The sequence below is a fragment of the Silurus aristotelis genome (assembly GCF_946808225.1).
Source record: "Silurus aristotelis genome assembly, chromosome: 19".
In the NCBI taxonomy this organism is placed as follows: Eukaryota; Metazoa; Chordata; class Actinopteri; order Siluriformes; family Siluridae; genus Silurus; species Silurus aristotelis.
The window spans coordinates 9888562-9907202 of NC_139592.1; the positions used below are offsets into that span (position 1 = coordinate 9888562).

An 18641-nucleotide genomic window follows, 5' to 3' on the forward strand; every position below is an offset into this window, starting at 1 on the left:
GCAACAATACAAATAACTAAACTCCATTCTAAAAAAAAAAATTCCAGCAAACATAACAGCAAAATTTCTTTTTTTTTTTTTTTTTTGCTAAGGTTGCTCTTTCAAACCAAATTTATGACAAATGTTAAAAATAAACACAGCTGCTGCACACAGATTTGGCCCACACAGGAAATCAGCACTGTTTTAAATGGAAATGCTAAGTAGACAATTTCTTTTTTTTTCTCCAAATAAAAAAAAACACACACACATGATAAGAACAGCACAAAACAAAGCTTGTCAGTGTAAAACTTAGTGGAGTCAAAAAATATGTTCACACCTAAAAAACAATCCTAAAAACAATCCTAACCATAATGCCCATACCACACTCTCGGTTAAATCACACTTCTTCAATATTTGATGTTTAGTGACAATGGAAATAGCATTGCTATGCATTTTAGGACACCACTGATATTAACTGCACTTTCTGCGTGTCATTTTCAGAAAGTGAGTGCTGTCAATATGAAGTTTTTGGCAAATCCAAAGCCCACATGACAGTACTTCTGCTCAGATGTTTCCTATTGCTTAATACATGACATAATTTTAAGCAAGTAGTAGAAACCAAAAGATTAATCTTAAGGAGGTTCAAGCTAATCTAGGCAGCCAAGTTTCATTCAATTCGAATGTATGAATAACCATCTTTGAAACCTTTTAGATGATTTTTCATTTAGGAAAAAAATCCTAACACTTACGGAGGCTACGAACAAATCTCCAATGGTCTCTCTTTGGTCCCATTCATCCACACGAGACGAGAGGGCAATCTGGAACATGGCATGGCACTGGTGGATTTCTTTCACCCGGTAGAAAATGGGTTGTATTTTTCTAGTACTCAGTATACGTGGCTCTGCCTCCAATAAAGGTTTTTGGTAATCCTGGAATCGAATCAGCATGTATGAAATGAATCCTAGAGCAATGTAATGCAATGCTCATTTATGTGTATGTATTGCAAAGATGAAATAAAAAGCGATGGCATTTTAGATAATCACATGATTACATTGCAAATCAGTGACCTACATTCAGAATCCTTTTGAGAGAATCCAAGTAGCTTATCTCACTCTGGATAATAGAACCAAGAATGTGACGTCTTACAGTCTGAAAAAAAGTTTAATTAATGAATTCTTTATATGTCCACTATAATTTGGTTACACTGTAGACTCACACATACACACACACTAACCTGTTGGCTAGTGAGACCCTTTGGCATGGGAGAAAGTTGAGGTGGTGGGTGTTTCACATCAGAAACCGTCACATCTAGGTATCCAGAGTCATCTTCTGTCTCATCTGTATTATCATATTAAATCCTTGTTAGTGTTGCTTTACTGCCCATTTGAAAATCACCCGTTGTTTTTTTTAAAGCTCTCTGATTAACCACATTACCGAAATGGACTAATAGTGCTGCAGCTCATGAGAAATGTAACTTTCATGTTTCAAAAAGAAAAAAAATTTCAAACCTGTGTATTCCTTTTTATTCAAGAAGGATACTTTGCGCATCATGGCTATTTTAGTCTTTTCCAGTCCATCTTTAGTGCCATTCCGTGCAGCTTTCATGAGCTGTTGAACCTGTGAGAGAGATGAGTACTGAACTGAACATCTGCAGCTCAAAGAATAAGGGGAAAAAATGTTTTATCCGGCACAGAGAACTGTGTGTACAGCGACAGGGGCAAAGTCGCTGAGATATTCCCTCATGGTTCATTTGCTGTAAGCTTGGGGGCATTTAGACAGTTTCATTTTCACTGGGAAGCAAAACACGATCTTGTTTTTTTTTTTTCCTTGTGCAAGACAGAACAAGAGGAAGGGTGGCTGAATATGGTTGAATGATTTATATGAGTAAATACAAGTTATGACCCGCATCATAAACCTTATGTTTAACTATTGTGAATGATGAATGATACTTTAGTTGCAGTATTGATGGGAAAATATACCTTGATGTCATAGGCCTGTTTGATCTGGCTGACGTCTCGAGCCCCTAACCGCATGGCCAGTTCACGTTTGGTCCGGGCATAATGCTCCTTTATGCGGCGTACATCAGGAGAAATCTAAGGTCATCGCGTATCCATATGCCCATGGTCAATAGGGATGGTGTTTAGATCAATGTGTAGACAGAGACAGACAGAAACACACAAAGAAGGCAGAAAATGAGGAAATGGAGGGAAAGCCAGACAAGCCGGACACTAACACATTCAAGAACAATCAACAGATAGTGATTGGCTATGACTTATATACTCTTCTGATTATCATAATTATCACATACAAGCTGCAGAAATAGCTAAGCATGCATGCATAAATTTAGCATTCATTGCACACAGACCTAAAATTATTTTCACAGATTAGGTTAGTGAAAGGTTTCTGTACCTGTTTTCAGCTGAGATCATGCATAAAGCTTGACAAATCAAACAGACAGCATTGGCAACAGAGAAAAGACTAAAAACGAACAACAGCAGGAGAGGAACAAGGGGAAGCCCAGGAAGGAAAGAGAACTGAAAAAGAGTGCTGAGTGGTGGAAAAAATCCACTAATGCAGTGAATTAACCTTCCTCCTTACTTAAATGCTGTGACTGCTATGTGTTAGTGGTTTGTGAGTTTCCCATCAGTTTAGTAAGACCAGAGTGGATGTAGTAATGTTTCTATTGCCACCTTGTGACAATGCACAGAAATAAACAGTAGTCCTTTTTGAGCATATTGAAATAAAATGAAAATGGAAGTGCTTTAAAACCCCAGAATGTGATAAAGATGTTCAGCTATTAAGATCCCCTGTATTGCACCCTGCTTTGGCCTTAAGAGATAAGAGTTTAGAAATTAAAGCTTCCCACCTTGCTGCGTGCCTGTGGCTTGGTCTCGGTGTCTGACTGCTCATCATAACTCTCAAACTCACTGGAGCTCCAGCCATTATTCACGCCTTCTGCTGTTTCATCATGCCTCTGCACATCCTCATAAATCATATCATCACCTACAGACAAAACAAGAAACAAAAGTGTACAGCTGTGAGCACACAGCATATGTAACCGCTAACAAACAATGGTAGAATTTTTATATTTTATTCAACAGAAGGTTACGTTGTAACATGTAAGCATATGTTACCGCTAACAAACAATGGTAGAATTTTTATATATTTACTCAACAGAAGGTTACGTTGTAACATTTCACAATTTTAAATTCTCACAGCATTAGTGTTAACGCTTCTTTACCTACGAATGCTGCAAACATATTTGTAAAATGTTCATGTAGATTTCGCAAGAACATTCAAAAAACAATGTAATGTTCAGAAAACTTTCAACTATTCAACTTAAAAAAATATTCTTCGATTGAATGCATAGACATTGATCAGTGACAGAGTCATTGATCAATTTGGACTTTTGCCAAATTGACGAAGAAAGCAAAATAAATGTAAGATAACATATATACTGTCAAAAGAAAATTGATTAAATTGAATGTAAATTGATTATTATCACAACTATTACAAAAATAAAATGTGCCTTACTGAATATGATTTAAAAATAGTGCACATCTACAATTGTATTCCCACGCTTAACCTCTTAAATTTATACATATTTTAGATCAATTTAAATATATAATGTTTATTCCCCCAACCAAGACCTGGTAATCATTATTTTTACTCAAATAAATATTAGTCTTAACACGTTTTGCCGACATCTGCTTTAATAGTTTAGAAATTGCAAGACTGGTAAGTAAAAATGCCTTTAACTCCAGCACAAATATCATTAAGTATGTGCAAATAATAATTTATTTACAGTAATTGGGTTGAATTGTGTGTTTTATTTTAGTGCATTCAAAATCTAAGCTAAATGCTACCATCCACATGCATGTTTTAAAAGATTTTGGTCAAAATGTCCCAACTGAAACTGATCTTATTGCGATCTTTTAACAGGGATATGGGGTACAGATAACTAAACATGTATTGGCCAGCATTGGGCAATCACTGATTCACTGGGCAATCACTGATTACCTGATTTTATACATCTAAAGGAAAACAAATCGAATAATGCATATTGAGCCCAGAGCCTCACCTACCTGCATCAGTAAACGGAATGTTCTCACAAGGGACGTCATCATAAATCACTTCTGAGTCATGGGGTGTACCTGGGTTTACCTCTGATGAGAAAGAGGACAGGTCTGCCTGTATTTCAGAAGCAAGGTTTCCTATAGAGGACAAACAGTCTCAAGATTACTACATGAAAAACATTTCTTTCCAAGGTTGCTTCTGATGAAATCGTTGAATGTTCTCAGAAGACAGCCTAATCATCTGTTTCACATTTTAGGCTGAGAAAGTATGACGTCAATATTCGGAACATTTTATTGATTCTTTGGTTAAAAGCAGCAGCCATTAAACTAAACAGGGTATTCATTAAATGACTAAGGTATCGATCGCCATGCAGGCAGAAGCAGTAGCAAGCACAAAAGTAACTCAGAGAGTAGAGGAACAATTACAAAGGCTTTTTCAATGTCACCAGCAAACTGGCGCAACAAAGAAAAGCTAGACAGCAACATGAACCCCAAAATCTTACACGTTACATTTTAACTTAAAGTGCTGCAATACATGAATTGCTTCTATTCCAGAAGAAAATAATACCAAGATTTTAGAAGCAGTTTAAATCATTTGTTCAGTTTGACCATCTAATACTGTGCACCTTCTCAAGCACAAGGTCATGCATGAAAAGTACAAAATGTCTTACAAATTTTGTATTAAACAGCACAGTGGTCACAAATAAGCTAAGTATTTCCAAAATCTAGCACCAACACAAAGGAGATACAAATGTTTACATTGTAAATAAGCTGCAACAGGGTTGAAGAGGACACCTCTGACTGTCTAGGGCAACACTAAGTTAGAGGTAAACAAATCTGTTCTAAGTGGAGACCAGATGATGTACCTTTGTGCAGTCATAGTGTTAGTTCTGACACCACACTGAACCATTCCTGTGAGGGAGCTGGTGCTTGAGCTGAACACACACACACTTCACTAAAAACACTGCCTTATTGTTTATGAGCTCAGTCAGTGGATATGTACAGGTATGTGCTCCCAATTTCATGTAATTGAAATTCAAGTGTGGTACCATAATTTAGGAGTTGCATGCATAATTAATGAAAAATCATGTGATCAGATTTGATGCAGTGATTCTTTAGTGCTAGTGATCTCCTTGCATGATTGAATTGAATAAAAATAAAAAAATGTGAGGATCACATCTGGACATTGGTGGCGTCATAGCAAATTCCCTGAGTGATTCAAATATTTTCTAAGCCTCTGAATCTTTCAAAAAATCTTTTTACTAAGCATAGTAACAAATTAAAACAGATGGTTTTGATTATTTGAGGTTTTGATTATTTAAAAGTGGGTTTTTTTGTGTGGAATTTTTCATTCGGTGGAGGACGCATGTCATCCAGAGGGTCACAGACCTGTCTGAGCAAACTTGCGAGCAACCTTCTTTTTGACGGGCGTATAGTAGCATTCGGGTCTTGCATGTAAACCTGGAGATCACAGACACAGAACTATACATTGGCCGAGTTATTGTTAGATGTGGTCCTGTTAGATTTAATACCATATGTGCTCTTTGTAGGTTATTGCTGACTATAGACCTTCTGCTTATGCACAATTCCTCTAGCTTGCCTCTAAATATTTAATAAAAGAAAAAAGCACCAGAGCCGAATATAAATATAATTTGGCACTGATTTTGACTTCAGTGTGTTTTGGCACTGCCACAAAAATCAGCTGTACCTTTATTGCTTACTTTCTCAGACACCTACCCCATTTGCCCAGCATGTTGTTATAATCCTAAACAATATATATTTTTTTCATTCTAAATTTATTTATTTATTCAGTTGGACTCTTAGCTGTTAGTTTGATGTTTTTGTTTTACTTTCACAATTACATCTAAGATCTTTAGAGGTCTATGTCCATTTTTGTCTGTTTTGGCCATTTCAAACAACTATTTTTTATTAGTCAATCAGCATATATAAGTTGATGATGCACAAAATCCTGTTGATGAATTACCAGAAATGTGATGACAACAAAATGCCCCATTGATCTTCATTGAAATCTGTGGTCCTGCTGGTGTTTATAAATAAAACTAAATTTTAGCTTGAACATCAAGTGAACTTATTTAAAAAATTATTTTAAAACTGTGAAGCTAAAGTGAAGACGCTAAACTGTGAAGCTCTAAGTGGATCTGAAATCATGTTGGTTTTTTAAAGGTTAAGCCACAGATCTCTATGACTAGACAGACTTTCTAGTAGGTTTCAAGTTGATATGCAATATGTTTGACAAATACTTCCTGGAATTTAAAAGCTACAGTTAACAGCAATGCTGGTGTACCTGATACACTTAAACAAGCAGCACACCCACCCAAATGTGTCAGGTGAGCTTGATAAATGGTTAATGACTGTAGGTAAAAGATAAATGTACCAACCAAAGTAGACACAGTGTATTTTGAAAGGAACTAAAGCAAACCTTCATGGGTATGTGTGTTTTTCCTCCCTGTGCCTTCAGCCTCTTCTGTGACTCTCAGCTCCATACATACAGAATGTCTGAAACAGTGACAAAACCAGCCATTAGCCAGACCAGTAAAGAATGATACATAGACTGTTTAGAAAAGAGGCATATTTCTCATAGTCTCCTTGTCTCATAGATTCCTGATCTAACAATATGGTATAAAAAAAAAAAGTACCTATTACAGGTATTTTGTCCACAAGTGTTCATAACCATAACTGTACAGTATATACATTGATCATAATTTAAATTTTACAATATGTCAAAGATGAATCAAGAACACATACTGTACAATTAAACAGTATTTAAAAGTGTAGAACATGTACCTATCAGGAGACTCCCTGACAGCCATGTCTGAAGTAAAACAAAAAGACAGAAAGAAATCAGCTCCTTATACATTTATATTTCTTGTAATTAACAATCGAATACAATACATTCAAGATAAATACGTTAGAAACCCTCACCTGAGCTTGTCATAAGCAAATGCTGAGGAACAGTTTGACCCTCCTGACCAGCAGAGGTCACTCCATTTATTTCCTCATAATGGGTGGCTGGGACACGCTTCGCTGCTTGGCTGTAAAGTGCATTAGAGTTTGTGCTGTCACCTGAAGCAAACTCCTTAGTAGAGGAAGCTACACAGTCCTTTATTTCCTCAGGGTTTGGAACCCCCCCAGCATTGTTCTCATCTTCACTTTCATCAAACTGAAACTGTTCTCCCTGCTCCTCGTCTTCATCATCCTCCTCTTCCTCCTGCTGAGGGGTCTGGGCCACACCAGTTGGCATAGACTCTGAAATCAGATTATATGATTCAGACTAGAATTACTTGATATTTGAGGTTTGCCACTACACTCTTGAAGGATTTAAATGATAGAATAGTGTAGTATTCTACTTTAAAGAAAATGTGTTTTAGGTGTATAAGGTCAAAAGAATATCAGTCAAAAGTTTGGATACATGCTCCTTTTTAATGTTTTTTTTTTATTATTAATTTTTTTAACATTTTTATTATTGAAAGAAAATGGTTTTCAATTCACAGGTGTGCGTTGTCAAGAGTTAATTTGTGCCATTTCTTGCCTTTTCGTGTGCTTTAAACCATCAGTTGTCTTGTGCAGAGGAAAGGGTAGGTACAGGATCAAAAAACTTATAAGTGCTACTACAACTACTGTACTAATCCATATTTTCGCAAAAAAAAAAAAAAAATCAGTAAGAGAAAAGACAGTCTATCATTACTTTAAGAAATAAAAGTCAGTCAATCAAGTCCAAATTTCCAGGTGCAGTTGCCAAAACCTCAAATGCTATCATGAAAAAAGCTTTCATGAAGATGAAAGGGAAGGAAGACTAAGAGCTACCTCTGCTGCAGAGGATATGTTTATTAAAATTACCAGGCTCAGAAACTGCCAGTTTACAGCACAACAGATTAAGGTTCACATAAATGCTACTGGAGTTCAAGTGGCAGACATATTTCAACGTCAACTGTTCAAAGGAGACTGCATGAGTCAGGTGTTCATGTTCGAATTGCGCAAAGAAATCAGTAGTCAGAATTTAAGATTTGTGGTTCTAACTGCTACTACAAAATTTAGCAGTGACATGAAATCCCATCTGTTTTGCACTTAGTGAGCCCATCTCTGGGTTATGTAAGAGCTATTTGTCTAAGAAGGAGTGTGATTGAGTGCTACATCAGATAATTTGGCCTCCACAATCACCCAATTTAAATACAAATTAGATGGATTGGGATAAGTTGGCCTGGACAGTGAAGGAAAAAACAGCCAACAACCCACATACCAATTTTTCTCTGGCCCAGCTCTGGCCCACACAACCAGCTTTAGCTTGGCCCACATACCGCAATGAATTACGGTCCTAGTGTGGACCAGGTCTGGATTCCAGACAAGGGCCACACATGGGCCATAACTGGCCCAAGTCTCAGCCAAGTTAAATACCCATAACTGGCCCTAAATGACATCTGGCCCATGTCTTGTGAGCCGCCTTAAAAACAGTACCACCTCTGCCAAACCGGGCCATGTTTGGCCCACATGCTGTATGCCAGTGCCGAATGAATGCCAGCTGTGCCAGATGAATGCCAAATCTGGGCCAAATTTGTTTGCTGACTGGGAAGTACTCAACACCTTCAAAGTACCTCATGAGGCTTACTGAGAGAATGCCAAAAGTGTGCAAAACTGTCATCAAAGCAAAAGGTGGACTTTGGACAACATTCTAGGATGTTTAATACTTTATAGCCTGGATATCTTCAGTATTAATCTATTTCTTCTTTCGGGTTCTTCTATTAGGGGCAGCCACAGCGGATCATCCGTCTCCATACTACTCTGTCCTCTACATCTGCCTCTTTCAAACCAACTACCTGCATGTCTTCCTTTACCACATCAATCTCCTTTTTTTGGCATTCCTCTTTTCCTGCTTCCTGGTGGCTCCTTCTATCCTCAGCATTCTCCTACTGATATACCTCATGTCCCTCCTCTGCACATGTCCAAACCATTTCAATCGGGCCTCTCTCACTTTGTCCCCAAAACGTCCTATATGCGCTGTCCCTCTAATAAACTTGTTTCTAATCTTGTCCATCCTCGTCACTCCCAATGAAAATCTCAACATCTTCAGCTCTGCTTCCTCCATCTCCACCTCCTGTCAATGCCACTGTCTCTAAACCATACAACATCACAGGTCTCACCAAAGTCCTATAAACTTTCCCTTTCACTCTTGCAGATACTCTTCTATCATTAATCACTCCTGCCACTCTTCTCCACCCACCGCACCCTGCCTGCACTCTTTTCTTCACTTTTCTAACACACTCTCCATTACTTTGCACTGTTGACCCCAGGTACCTAAACTCATCCACCTTCACCACCTCTTCTCCCTGCAACCACACCACTCCACTGCCACATATGTACTCTCTCTTACTCCTACTGACTTTCATTCCCCTTCTCTCCAGCGTGCCTCTCCGCCTCTCAGGGGCTCTTCTCTACCTGCTCCCTACTCTTACCACAAATCACAATATCATCCGCAAACATACTAGTCCATGAAGACTCCTGTCTGGCCTCGTCCATCAACGTGTCCTTTACCACTTCAACCCAGAAAGGGCTCAGAGTCGATCCTTGATGCAATCCAATCCTACCTTAAACCAGTCGTTGTTCCTACTGCACACTTAACTGCTGTCACACTGTCCTGCACCACCCTCACACTTGACCTCCTCATACAAAACCACAACTCCTCTCTCCTCTCCCTGTCATACGCTTTCTCTAAATCCACAAACACACAATGCAACTCCTTCTGACCTTCTCTATACTTCTCCATCAACATTCTCAAAGCAAATAATGCGTCTGTGGTGCTCTTCCTTGGAAAGCCATAAAACCATGCTGTTGGTCCCCTCTTCTCTCTGCCTGGCTTCCACTACTCTTTCCCATAACTTCATGGTGTGACTGATCAACTTTATTCCGCTGTAGTTACTGCAGGTCTGCACATCTCCCTTATTCTTAAAAACCGGTACAAGCACACTCCTTCTCCATTCCTCAGGCAATCTTTAGTATTAATGTACAATTATAATAAAAGAAAATAATAAAATAAAAAAAAACTGAAAAAAATGTGTCTTTGACTGATATTAATGACTGATGATAGTGTAATATTGGAGTAAATTTCCAGGTTAGAAGGAAACATGTAATACATATAATACTGGTGAACTTGAAGCCTGTTGCACTCATCTTTGAACACCTGTCTGTTGTGGAGCATTACAGAAATGTAAATATACACAAGAACACCTGGACAAACAATATCTAAGATTAGTATTAAAACAGAGGCCCTGGTGTCAACATTACATTTTAAAGACACCATGCCACCAATACACACTATATGGCCAAAGGTTTCAGAACACTTGACCACAACTGTGTGTGGGTCTTTTATGTGTACAGTCATATTAGTATGTATATTTATGCTGTAGTATTACAGATTCTCTTTACTGGATCATAGAGGTCTAAACCTATTCCAGCATGACAATGCACTGGTGCACTGCCCATGCAATCCTGTTTTCACAAGGCTGAAGTGGAAGAACTTAAATGGCCTGCACAGCCCCTGACCCTAACTCCACTGAACACCTTTGGAATGAACTGAAAATCTAACTAAGAAAACTGGAGGTTATTATAACAGAAAAAGTACAACCAAATATGGAAATGTATGTTCAACATGTACATATAGGTCAATACATACAGGGTCAAATGGGCATAATCTTCTGGCCATATAGTGTATAATATAAAAAGTGGGTGTAAAATTCTAAACAAAACTACATTTAACCGGTCACTTTAACTACCGCCGTTACTAACTGAGTAACAAATGAATTATATGAAAAGGCTCATATAACAACACAGATCTATCAAACATAGATTGCTTAATTAATTTAATTGTTATGCCTACATCCTACTAACATTAATAACTATTAACCAAAAACGAAATATAATAACTTCTGGAAAAGATCTGGAGATGTTGTATCCCACAATAACTTGGGTGTTTTTTTACAGCAAATGCCAAGGGTTCAAACCAGTCGCAAAGGATAATTATAACCTACTGGCTCAAAATAATATACTCCAGCACCATGTGACAGAAATGGAAACAAACAACAATGCAATTTTAAAACAAGTATAACGTAGTATAATGTATAATGTAGCTGTTATGCAGGTTCATGTTAGAAAATACAAGTTCCTATATGATTCATATAAGGTGTTGGGGGGAATAAACAAGGCATATAATATTATTATATTCTTGTTCAGCTGAGTACACCAATAAAACATTGAAAACACTCTCAGGATACACATTACCCTACTTAGTTTCTGGTTGTACTTGTTGTTCTGTTTTAAACATTCTAAACAGCCATACCTTTTCTCTTGTCCTCATTTGGCTCTCTCCAGCAGAAACAGGTTAAATGTTTAGAACCAGTAGCAAAATAGAGTTTTGGCATCTCTAGAAATTTAAGCGAGGGGTTCGGGCGAGCAATTTCCATTAATGCAAGTACACTGAAGGCGTATAAATACCATGAGGCATAAGGCAAACTTGCAGGATCTCTTGGAGTGCAGCATATGTTCAGCTGGCATTAAACAACACCGTGCTTTAACAGAGATTAAAACGGTCACACTGCACTGCACTGCCTGAGCCAAGTTCACAAACGCCTTACTGAACCATGTGGCAGTATGAACCAATCGTATTTCAGAAAAGCTTCCCAGGGGACTTTAGGTCAAGTTAGGGTTTGTATTGATTCTGAAGGAACTATTGCAAGCAGCTTTTGTTAATATCATAAACCTTTTACCACCCATGGGGTACAAAGAATCGTTTTAATAGGTTTAAATGAAGAAAGGTGTATTCACCTGTAGGCTGGGGGGTAAGGGACTCCAGGGATGCCATGGGCTCAGTCTGTAGTCACATCTGTTCTCCTGTACAAAAAACAGGAGCCTTGTATTATGTTAAGAGTGACACACAGTGTGTAAAGGTACATAATGAAATGATTGCGTCATCACTGTTGTTCAGTTTCTCACAGCCTTGAAAGGAGCTTCAACGTGATGGTAATATAAAACCGAGCTGAGTAGACTAATTATTATAAAGATTAGAGGTGATCAATAATCTATAATGGATTCATATTTTGTTGAAAGGGAGTGAGACAGAAGATGAAGAAGATAGCTGTAGGAGAAACATGAATATGTTTCTGACAGTGGTTGTGCTGTATACATTTGCTAAATTCCTCCCGGCTATGTAGCGAATCCAGGCTTGTTTGAAACTGACATGGTCCTCCCACAGTCACACTCGGCAAGTCGAAAAACGTGATTCACAAACTTACTAACTCAGCCATAAGGAATGAGCAGAGCCTAAAAATGAATAATCATAGCTTATGGAGGCGCCGCCTAGTTCGAGCATTTCCAGGAGTTCCGTTACTCATATCTATCCTGTACAGTGACAGATTACCCTTAAGCGCTCTAAATTAAAACAATCCTTTTCCTAATTTTCCTAAAATGGAAGTTAACCGGAAGTAATTTTTTTGTTCGACACCCAAGGTTCATTTTGAGCTCAACGTTCTCATAAGGTCAGTGTAAATAATTCAACATTAAAGGACAGTGGCAGGACAGTGGATGGACAAAGAACCACAGTTATGTATGTAACCTTACATGTTAGTGTGGTACTTACAGTAATAATAGTTATTACCCTGATGAACTCTCTATCTGATTGGCCAGGAGGTGTTGGCCATAATTCAAAATATGCTGTCAATATATTATCATTTCCAACTCATTCACAGTTAATATGTTTAAGATTTCTATAAATAGATGTTTTTAAAGCATTTATGGCACTTTGCAGGTAATATTCGGTGGATATAAAAAGTCTACATCACTTTCTTTGAAAAACACGTTTTTTGAAAGGCAGTAAATGAAACTAAGCTCAGTTATGATAGATTAACTTTTTTTAAATGATATATTGACCAATATAAATCAAGCATTAAATCTTAATGCCATAGAATGGACAAATATATTTAAAAACTTTGTTAAAGGACCCTTTGATTGTAATAAAGCAACTTAGCACATTTTGATTATGCAAGGTTGGTATTTGGCATTATACATGATTCTTATTTTCTTGATTATAGCCCTAAAATCAATTAAAGCGAAGCAGCACCTTAGCATGATGCTACCTTCACCATGATTTATCCTAGTTAAGATGTTCACAGGGTGATAAAATAAAAAAAATTCTTTTAGAAGTATGCCCTTAAGGTTATAACTCATTTTGCCACATGATTTGGGTTATTGGATGTATGTTTAGGTTATAGCAATTAGGCAGGCATGAATGTTTTGGGGGTTTTTTTCCATGAGGAAGGGCTTCCTTTTAGCTGCCCTACCCCACACCCCAGACATGTATATAAGAGAATACAAGAGATTGTTGTCTCTTAGGAAAGACTAGTAATTGCCAGATATTCCTGCAGCTCCTTTAATGTTGCTGTTGGTCTTTTGGAAGCATCTCTAATAAGGTTTTGTTCAGTCCTCATCAAATTTAGAGAGACTTCCTGTTCCTGATGTGTATTTACTGTAATCAGAATCACTTTGCTGAGAGGTGTAATGTCAATTAACTTTATTGTGAGTTTAAATGTGATTGAGGAATGTTGATGCAGTCAGGCTAATTCAATGTACTTTTTTTTTGTTTTTTGTTTTTTTCTTCTGTTTGTTTTTACATATGACATTATATGGCTAAAAAACAGACAATTAAAAAAAGCTGTACTTTCATTAGGGGTGTATAGACTACTTTTTAATAATATTCACTGCCACAGAAAATGAATTTCCAATTTATCAGCTAAATATAAATCTGAGAAACTCAGATTTTCTTTTATTCTGACTTGTTTTAACTAATTAAAACATGACATGTTCATTTATAAGAAACAATTGTTAAAATTGTTGATAAAATAATCATTGACATTACAATATTGTAACTCTTTTTGCTAAGCACTTTTATAGATTCCATTCATTTAAGTAGAGCAGTATTTAGATTATCAAAACCTAATGGTACAACAGACTTAAGAAAGGCCTTAACACAATCATTTGCTAACTCTCTTAGCCAGCTCTCACTTGCATGTCTTTTTTGCGATGCTAGTTTTATTTTTGCCAGAAAAAACAAGCATCGCTTATTTTAAGCTTCTTTAGGAACAACTGACACAGTGTACCATCGAGCTCAGCACTTGTAATTTACAGCAAAAAAAGAAGAGTTTTTGCAAAGAGCTGGTCACGTGTCAGTTGTTAGAGGCAAAGGCTGTAACAAGAGTCAGAGTGTTTCAAACAGCCATCGTCATAGAGACAGTCTGAGAGTGACATAAATATACCAGGGATCGCCTTGACCACGAAGACAATGAGTGAAACATCCGCACCTCCAGACACATTTACTCCCCATGAACACTATTTACTCACTTCTCAATACTTTTTCCATCTTGGAACACTTGCCAAACTGCAGTGTTGTTTTGTTCCTTCAGATAATGTGTGTATCAGCTCAGTAACTGTGGCTTTCAAATGGTTATAACTTAAAATTATTAACTTTATATTTTTTATCTTACAAAGCTGTTTTTCACTGACAGCACTAGACATGTTTACACACCTGTGTTTTCAGAATAAACTAATAAACTGATTCAAACAAATTCACTTTGAGCACTATGTTGCAAGCTATTTAATACACCTAAATAAATACATACAGATTTTCCTTAAATTTGCTAAAAAATAATCTGCTGCATTGATCTTTCCTCAATTGAATATTCCTGTCCTGTTTAAACTCTGACAAAACAGCAAAGAGCCACTTCCACAGAAGGGATAGCAGCATGTTTCTCTTTATAGGCCTTGTTGACTCTCCAAACATAGTAATAATTTTTGCTTATAAACATAGCATTCATGTTCTAATGCTATCGTTTATAAATGACGAGATTAATTGTCTCACTACTTTTTTATTAATCCTTTTTTTTTTATTGTTTTATGATTACAATTCTGTTGAAGTAAGCTTCCCTACTATAACATATAGAGAATGTGTGAATTTTTCTTAACATCTTTTACGAGCAATGATGGTTCTTCTGAGTCCTGATTTGGTTTCATTTGAATCAAGTTTGCTTCTTATTTTTGTACAACTGTGTCTAAACAGAACTAACTGACCTTTTATTTTACAGCATTAAAGATCTTGACTTTATGACTTTTTCCCAGTTTATAGAGTTGAATATGCTTGTCTTATATACCAGTTCCCTATACAAAATATGCTAAAGAATTACTGTCAAAACATAAAATTTAATGCGAGGCAGAACAGATCACTGTCACGAGGTTTGTGATAATAAAAAAGATATGTGATTGTGCAATAAAAGACCTAACCTAAACGACTTAATTTTAAGAAACGTCAATCAACGGATGAATACTTTTTTGTTTATTGCATACTGGAGTTGTTTTACAGATGAGAAGCGTAAATCTAGATCAAATTTATGTTATTTTCTATTAGACTTAGGTGTTTTAATGATGGTTCAAAACATATACGCTGAACAAAGTTTGTGAAGAGAAAACTTTGTTCTGAGCTGTGTTTAAGACGTGTGAGTTGTTCATTAACAGTTTAGTGTAGCTGTTTCTTTGACATCAGCTTGTATAAGTAACATTCACCTTTTAGTCAAATTCAAGTGAACAGCTTTCACCTGTAGAAACAAGTTCAGTATTCATTGCTATTTTCTGAGAATCCTTTAACAGCTAAAAATTCACTGAAGAAGTGACATTGAGCCTGCTTTTTTCATGCTCATTAGTGTAGTCTCTTCCCATCTGTGTGTCCATTGTGGCTTTTTTGCATTGTGGTTATGGAGTAAAAGAGTGATACATGATACATAAACATACACATTGATCCTTACCTTTTATACCAAAGCCAGACTCACAGACCACAATGTTTCCACCCTTCGTATTCCAACTCCAAATCAAAATCCTTCCTCTGAGATCCAGGCTGCTAAAAAATCCTCCATTGTCATATGTGCTCCTACTTTGGCGCAGTGCAGCTCTCAGTCATCCTGTGTTTCAATATCCAGAATCTCTCTTCTAACAGTCAGTGATGGCGAGGCAAAATGTCCACCACTGTTTGCTTTCTCACAAGGCCCAACTTCTGGAGACCCTTTCACAAGAGCTGTCACGCTCACATACATAAAAGAATAAGAGGCTCTTCCCTTCTGTTCTTTTCCTCTATCCCTCCCTCTTCCTTTCCTTTCTGTTGCCTCCCTCTTTTTTTCCCTCCCCCTGCAGCACATCAATAGACACAGCCTCTCTTCAGAATGCAAATACCCCCAGTAGCCAATAGCACAACAGCAGAACCAGATCCTGGCCAATCACCTTTCAAGATCATTTTTGAGATTTGAAGGTTGGGTCAGAGAGCTATGGGGGGTAGGTATGGGAAAATGTGGAGCCTTGTATGATGAAAAAAGAGGAGAGAAGGAGAGAATGAACAGAGATGCTTTTGGTATTACAACATCTACAACTCATATTGAATACATAGCTGGATTTTTGAATATATTTCCAGTATCAGTTCCTCATAGGAATGAGGAATAGGTAAATTAATTATCCTGCAACATAGTAGACCCATCTTACAAAAATAGGCAAATAACAGAACTGGGAAGTGTTAGTTTACATCCTATGAATCTATTCTGCATGACATGATGTTTTTTAACTGCTGATTGAGGACACATAAGTGTAGTTCACACAATCACTACAATCAAACAGAAGAACTCTTTATATGTCATTAGCTTGAAATGCAAGTATGAATATAACTTAAAAAAAAAACATACTTCACAGGTTCTCTGTTGTCTTTTTTTTAGATGAAGATATAGTCAGTTTTAAGCTGAAATTAGTGCTGTTACACTGTTACAAGAGTTTGGCAAACAGAGTAGGGAGATACACATGGGAAGTTTTTATTAACATTATTCAGGAAGGCGTATTTTCAGTTTCTGTCCAAGATCCACATTCTGAAATGTGATATGAGAGTTTTTGTCTTTCTCCCGTGGACCAAATGGAAGGAAGTGAAGATAAAATGTAAGAAAGTTAAAACAGATAAAACAAGAAACATTGCATTTTTTTTTCTTGCTTGCTTTTGTATGTCTGGTTCCTCTTTAGTTTTCTTCCTCGTACCATCTCAGAGCGCTTTTCCTTGCATTTACATTTACATTTGTGGCATTTAGCTGATGCCCTTGTCCAGAGCGATGTACAAAAGTGCATGAATAAATACTGGTACGCTAGATTAAAAACAGGATAAATCAGCCTACAACTCTCAATCCTTTTAAAAGGATAATTTTTTTTTAAACAAAGCAAACCTGGAAAGTGTTCGCTGTTCGGACAGCTATAGAAAGTTCATTCCACCACCTTGGTGCCAGACCAGAGAAAAGCCTAAATATATTCTTACCACTTACACTGTGAGAAGGTGTTACCAGTCAAACAGTGCTAGAGGATCTTAGGCAGCGTGGTGAAGTGCTAGGAGTGAGGAGGTCTCTGAGCTTTGAGGGTGCTGGTCCATTTTTCGCTTTGTAGGCAAGCATCAGTGTTTTTAATCTGATGTGTGCAGCTTCTGGAAGCCAGTGGAGAAAGTGCAGTAGTGTGGTGGTGGGGTGGAACTTGGGCAGGCTGAACACAAGTCACTCAGCAGAGAGTTGCAGTAGCCCAGTCTCGAAAATGACAGGAGACTGAACAGCACCTGAGCAGCCAGGAACTGGCAAAGACAAACTACATTAGCAACATGTGAGGAGAAGGACAGTTGAATGTCCATGGTCATCCCAAGGTTGTGAGTAGTGGCTGAAGGGGAGAGCAGAGAGTTATGAAGAGTTATTCTGAGATCCTAAAGTGGAAATGAATCTTCTGGGATGACCAGCAGTTCGGTTTTGCTTTAGTTGATGAGCCCTAATCGACGACGATATGTCCACCAAGCATCCGAGATCCGAGCGAAAGCTGTGGTATCTGAGGGAGGAAAGGAGAAGAAAAGTTGAGTGTCATCGGCATAGCAGTGGTAAGAAAACCTAGGTGAGGATATGACCTCACCAAGAGAGTGGGTATCGAGAGAGAAAAGAAGGGGACAAAGTACTGAGCCTTGTGGGACACCAGTGGAGAGTCTGCATTGGGCAGATGTGGACCCCCTCTACGTTACCTGATATGAGCGACCTTATAGGTAGGAAGCAAACCATTCCCATGCTGCTCCACAGATACCAAGGCTCCTGAGGGTAGACTTATGGTTGACTGTGTTGAATGCTGCAGAAAAGTCTAGGAGGATGAGTACAGATGACAGCTTGGCTGATCGAGCAGAATGTAGTTTCTCAGTGACAGCCAAAAGTGCCGTCTTTGTGGAATATGCCGCTTTAACGCCAGACTGATTTGTGGAGGTTGTTCTGTGAGAGATAAACAGACTGTGTTCCAGAGTTTTAGAAAGAAAGAAGTGACACCGGTCTAAAGTTGTTGATGTCCGATGGATTCAGAGCAGGTTTCTTCAAAATGGGAATAACCCTCACTCGCTTGAAGGTAGTTGACACAAGGCCAGATGCTTAGGACCCGTTGATGATCACCACTGGCTTGCTCATTATGGATAAAACATATAAAGTCAAAGTTATAATGTTA

General features: G+C 37.7%; 1 protein-coding gene across 22 annotated transcripts in view; it reads right to left on the bottom strand.

Moving 5' to 3' along the window:
* Window positions 1-16331, bottom strand: part of arhgef10lb (Rho guanine nucleotide exchange factor (GEF) 10-like b) — a 40057-nt gene extending 23726 nt beyond the window's left edge. For 2 of the 22 annotated variants that reach the window (XM_083569786.1, XM_083569783.1), the window contains exons 1-13: window positions 15911-16298; window positions 11889-11954; window positions 6999-7322; window positions 6861-6888; window positions 6496-6572; window positions 5445-5516; window positions 4065-4193; window positions 2846-2982; window positions 1959-2072; window positions 1488-1596; window positions 1214-1317; window positions 1051-1128; window positions 729-908 (exon numbers count right to left, since the gene is read on the bottom strand). In XM_083569786.1, coding sequence (XP_083425912.1) covers window positions 729-908; window positions 1051-1128; window positions 1214-1317; window positions 1488-1596; window positions 1959-2072; window positions 2846-2982; window positions 4065-4193; window positions 5445-5516; window positions 6496-6572; window positions 6861-6888; window positions 6999-7322; window positions 11889-11925 — 1389 coding nt within the window. In that variant the 5' untranslated portion in view covers window positions 11926-11954; window positions 15911-16298. Of the gene's footprint in view, window positions 1-728; window positions 909-1050; window positions 1129-1213; window positions 1318-1487; window positions 1597-1958; window positions 2073-2845; window positions 2983-4064; window positions 4194-5444; window positions 5517-6495; window positions 6573-6860; window positions 6889-6998; window positions 8275-8637; window positions 11955-15910 lie in introns of those variants that run through there. The other 20 variants (XM_083569771.1, XM_083569769.1, XM_083569777.1 and 17 more) reach the window with 18 other exon arrangements.
* Window positions 16332-18641: the final 2310 nt, after the last annotated feature.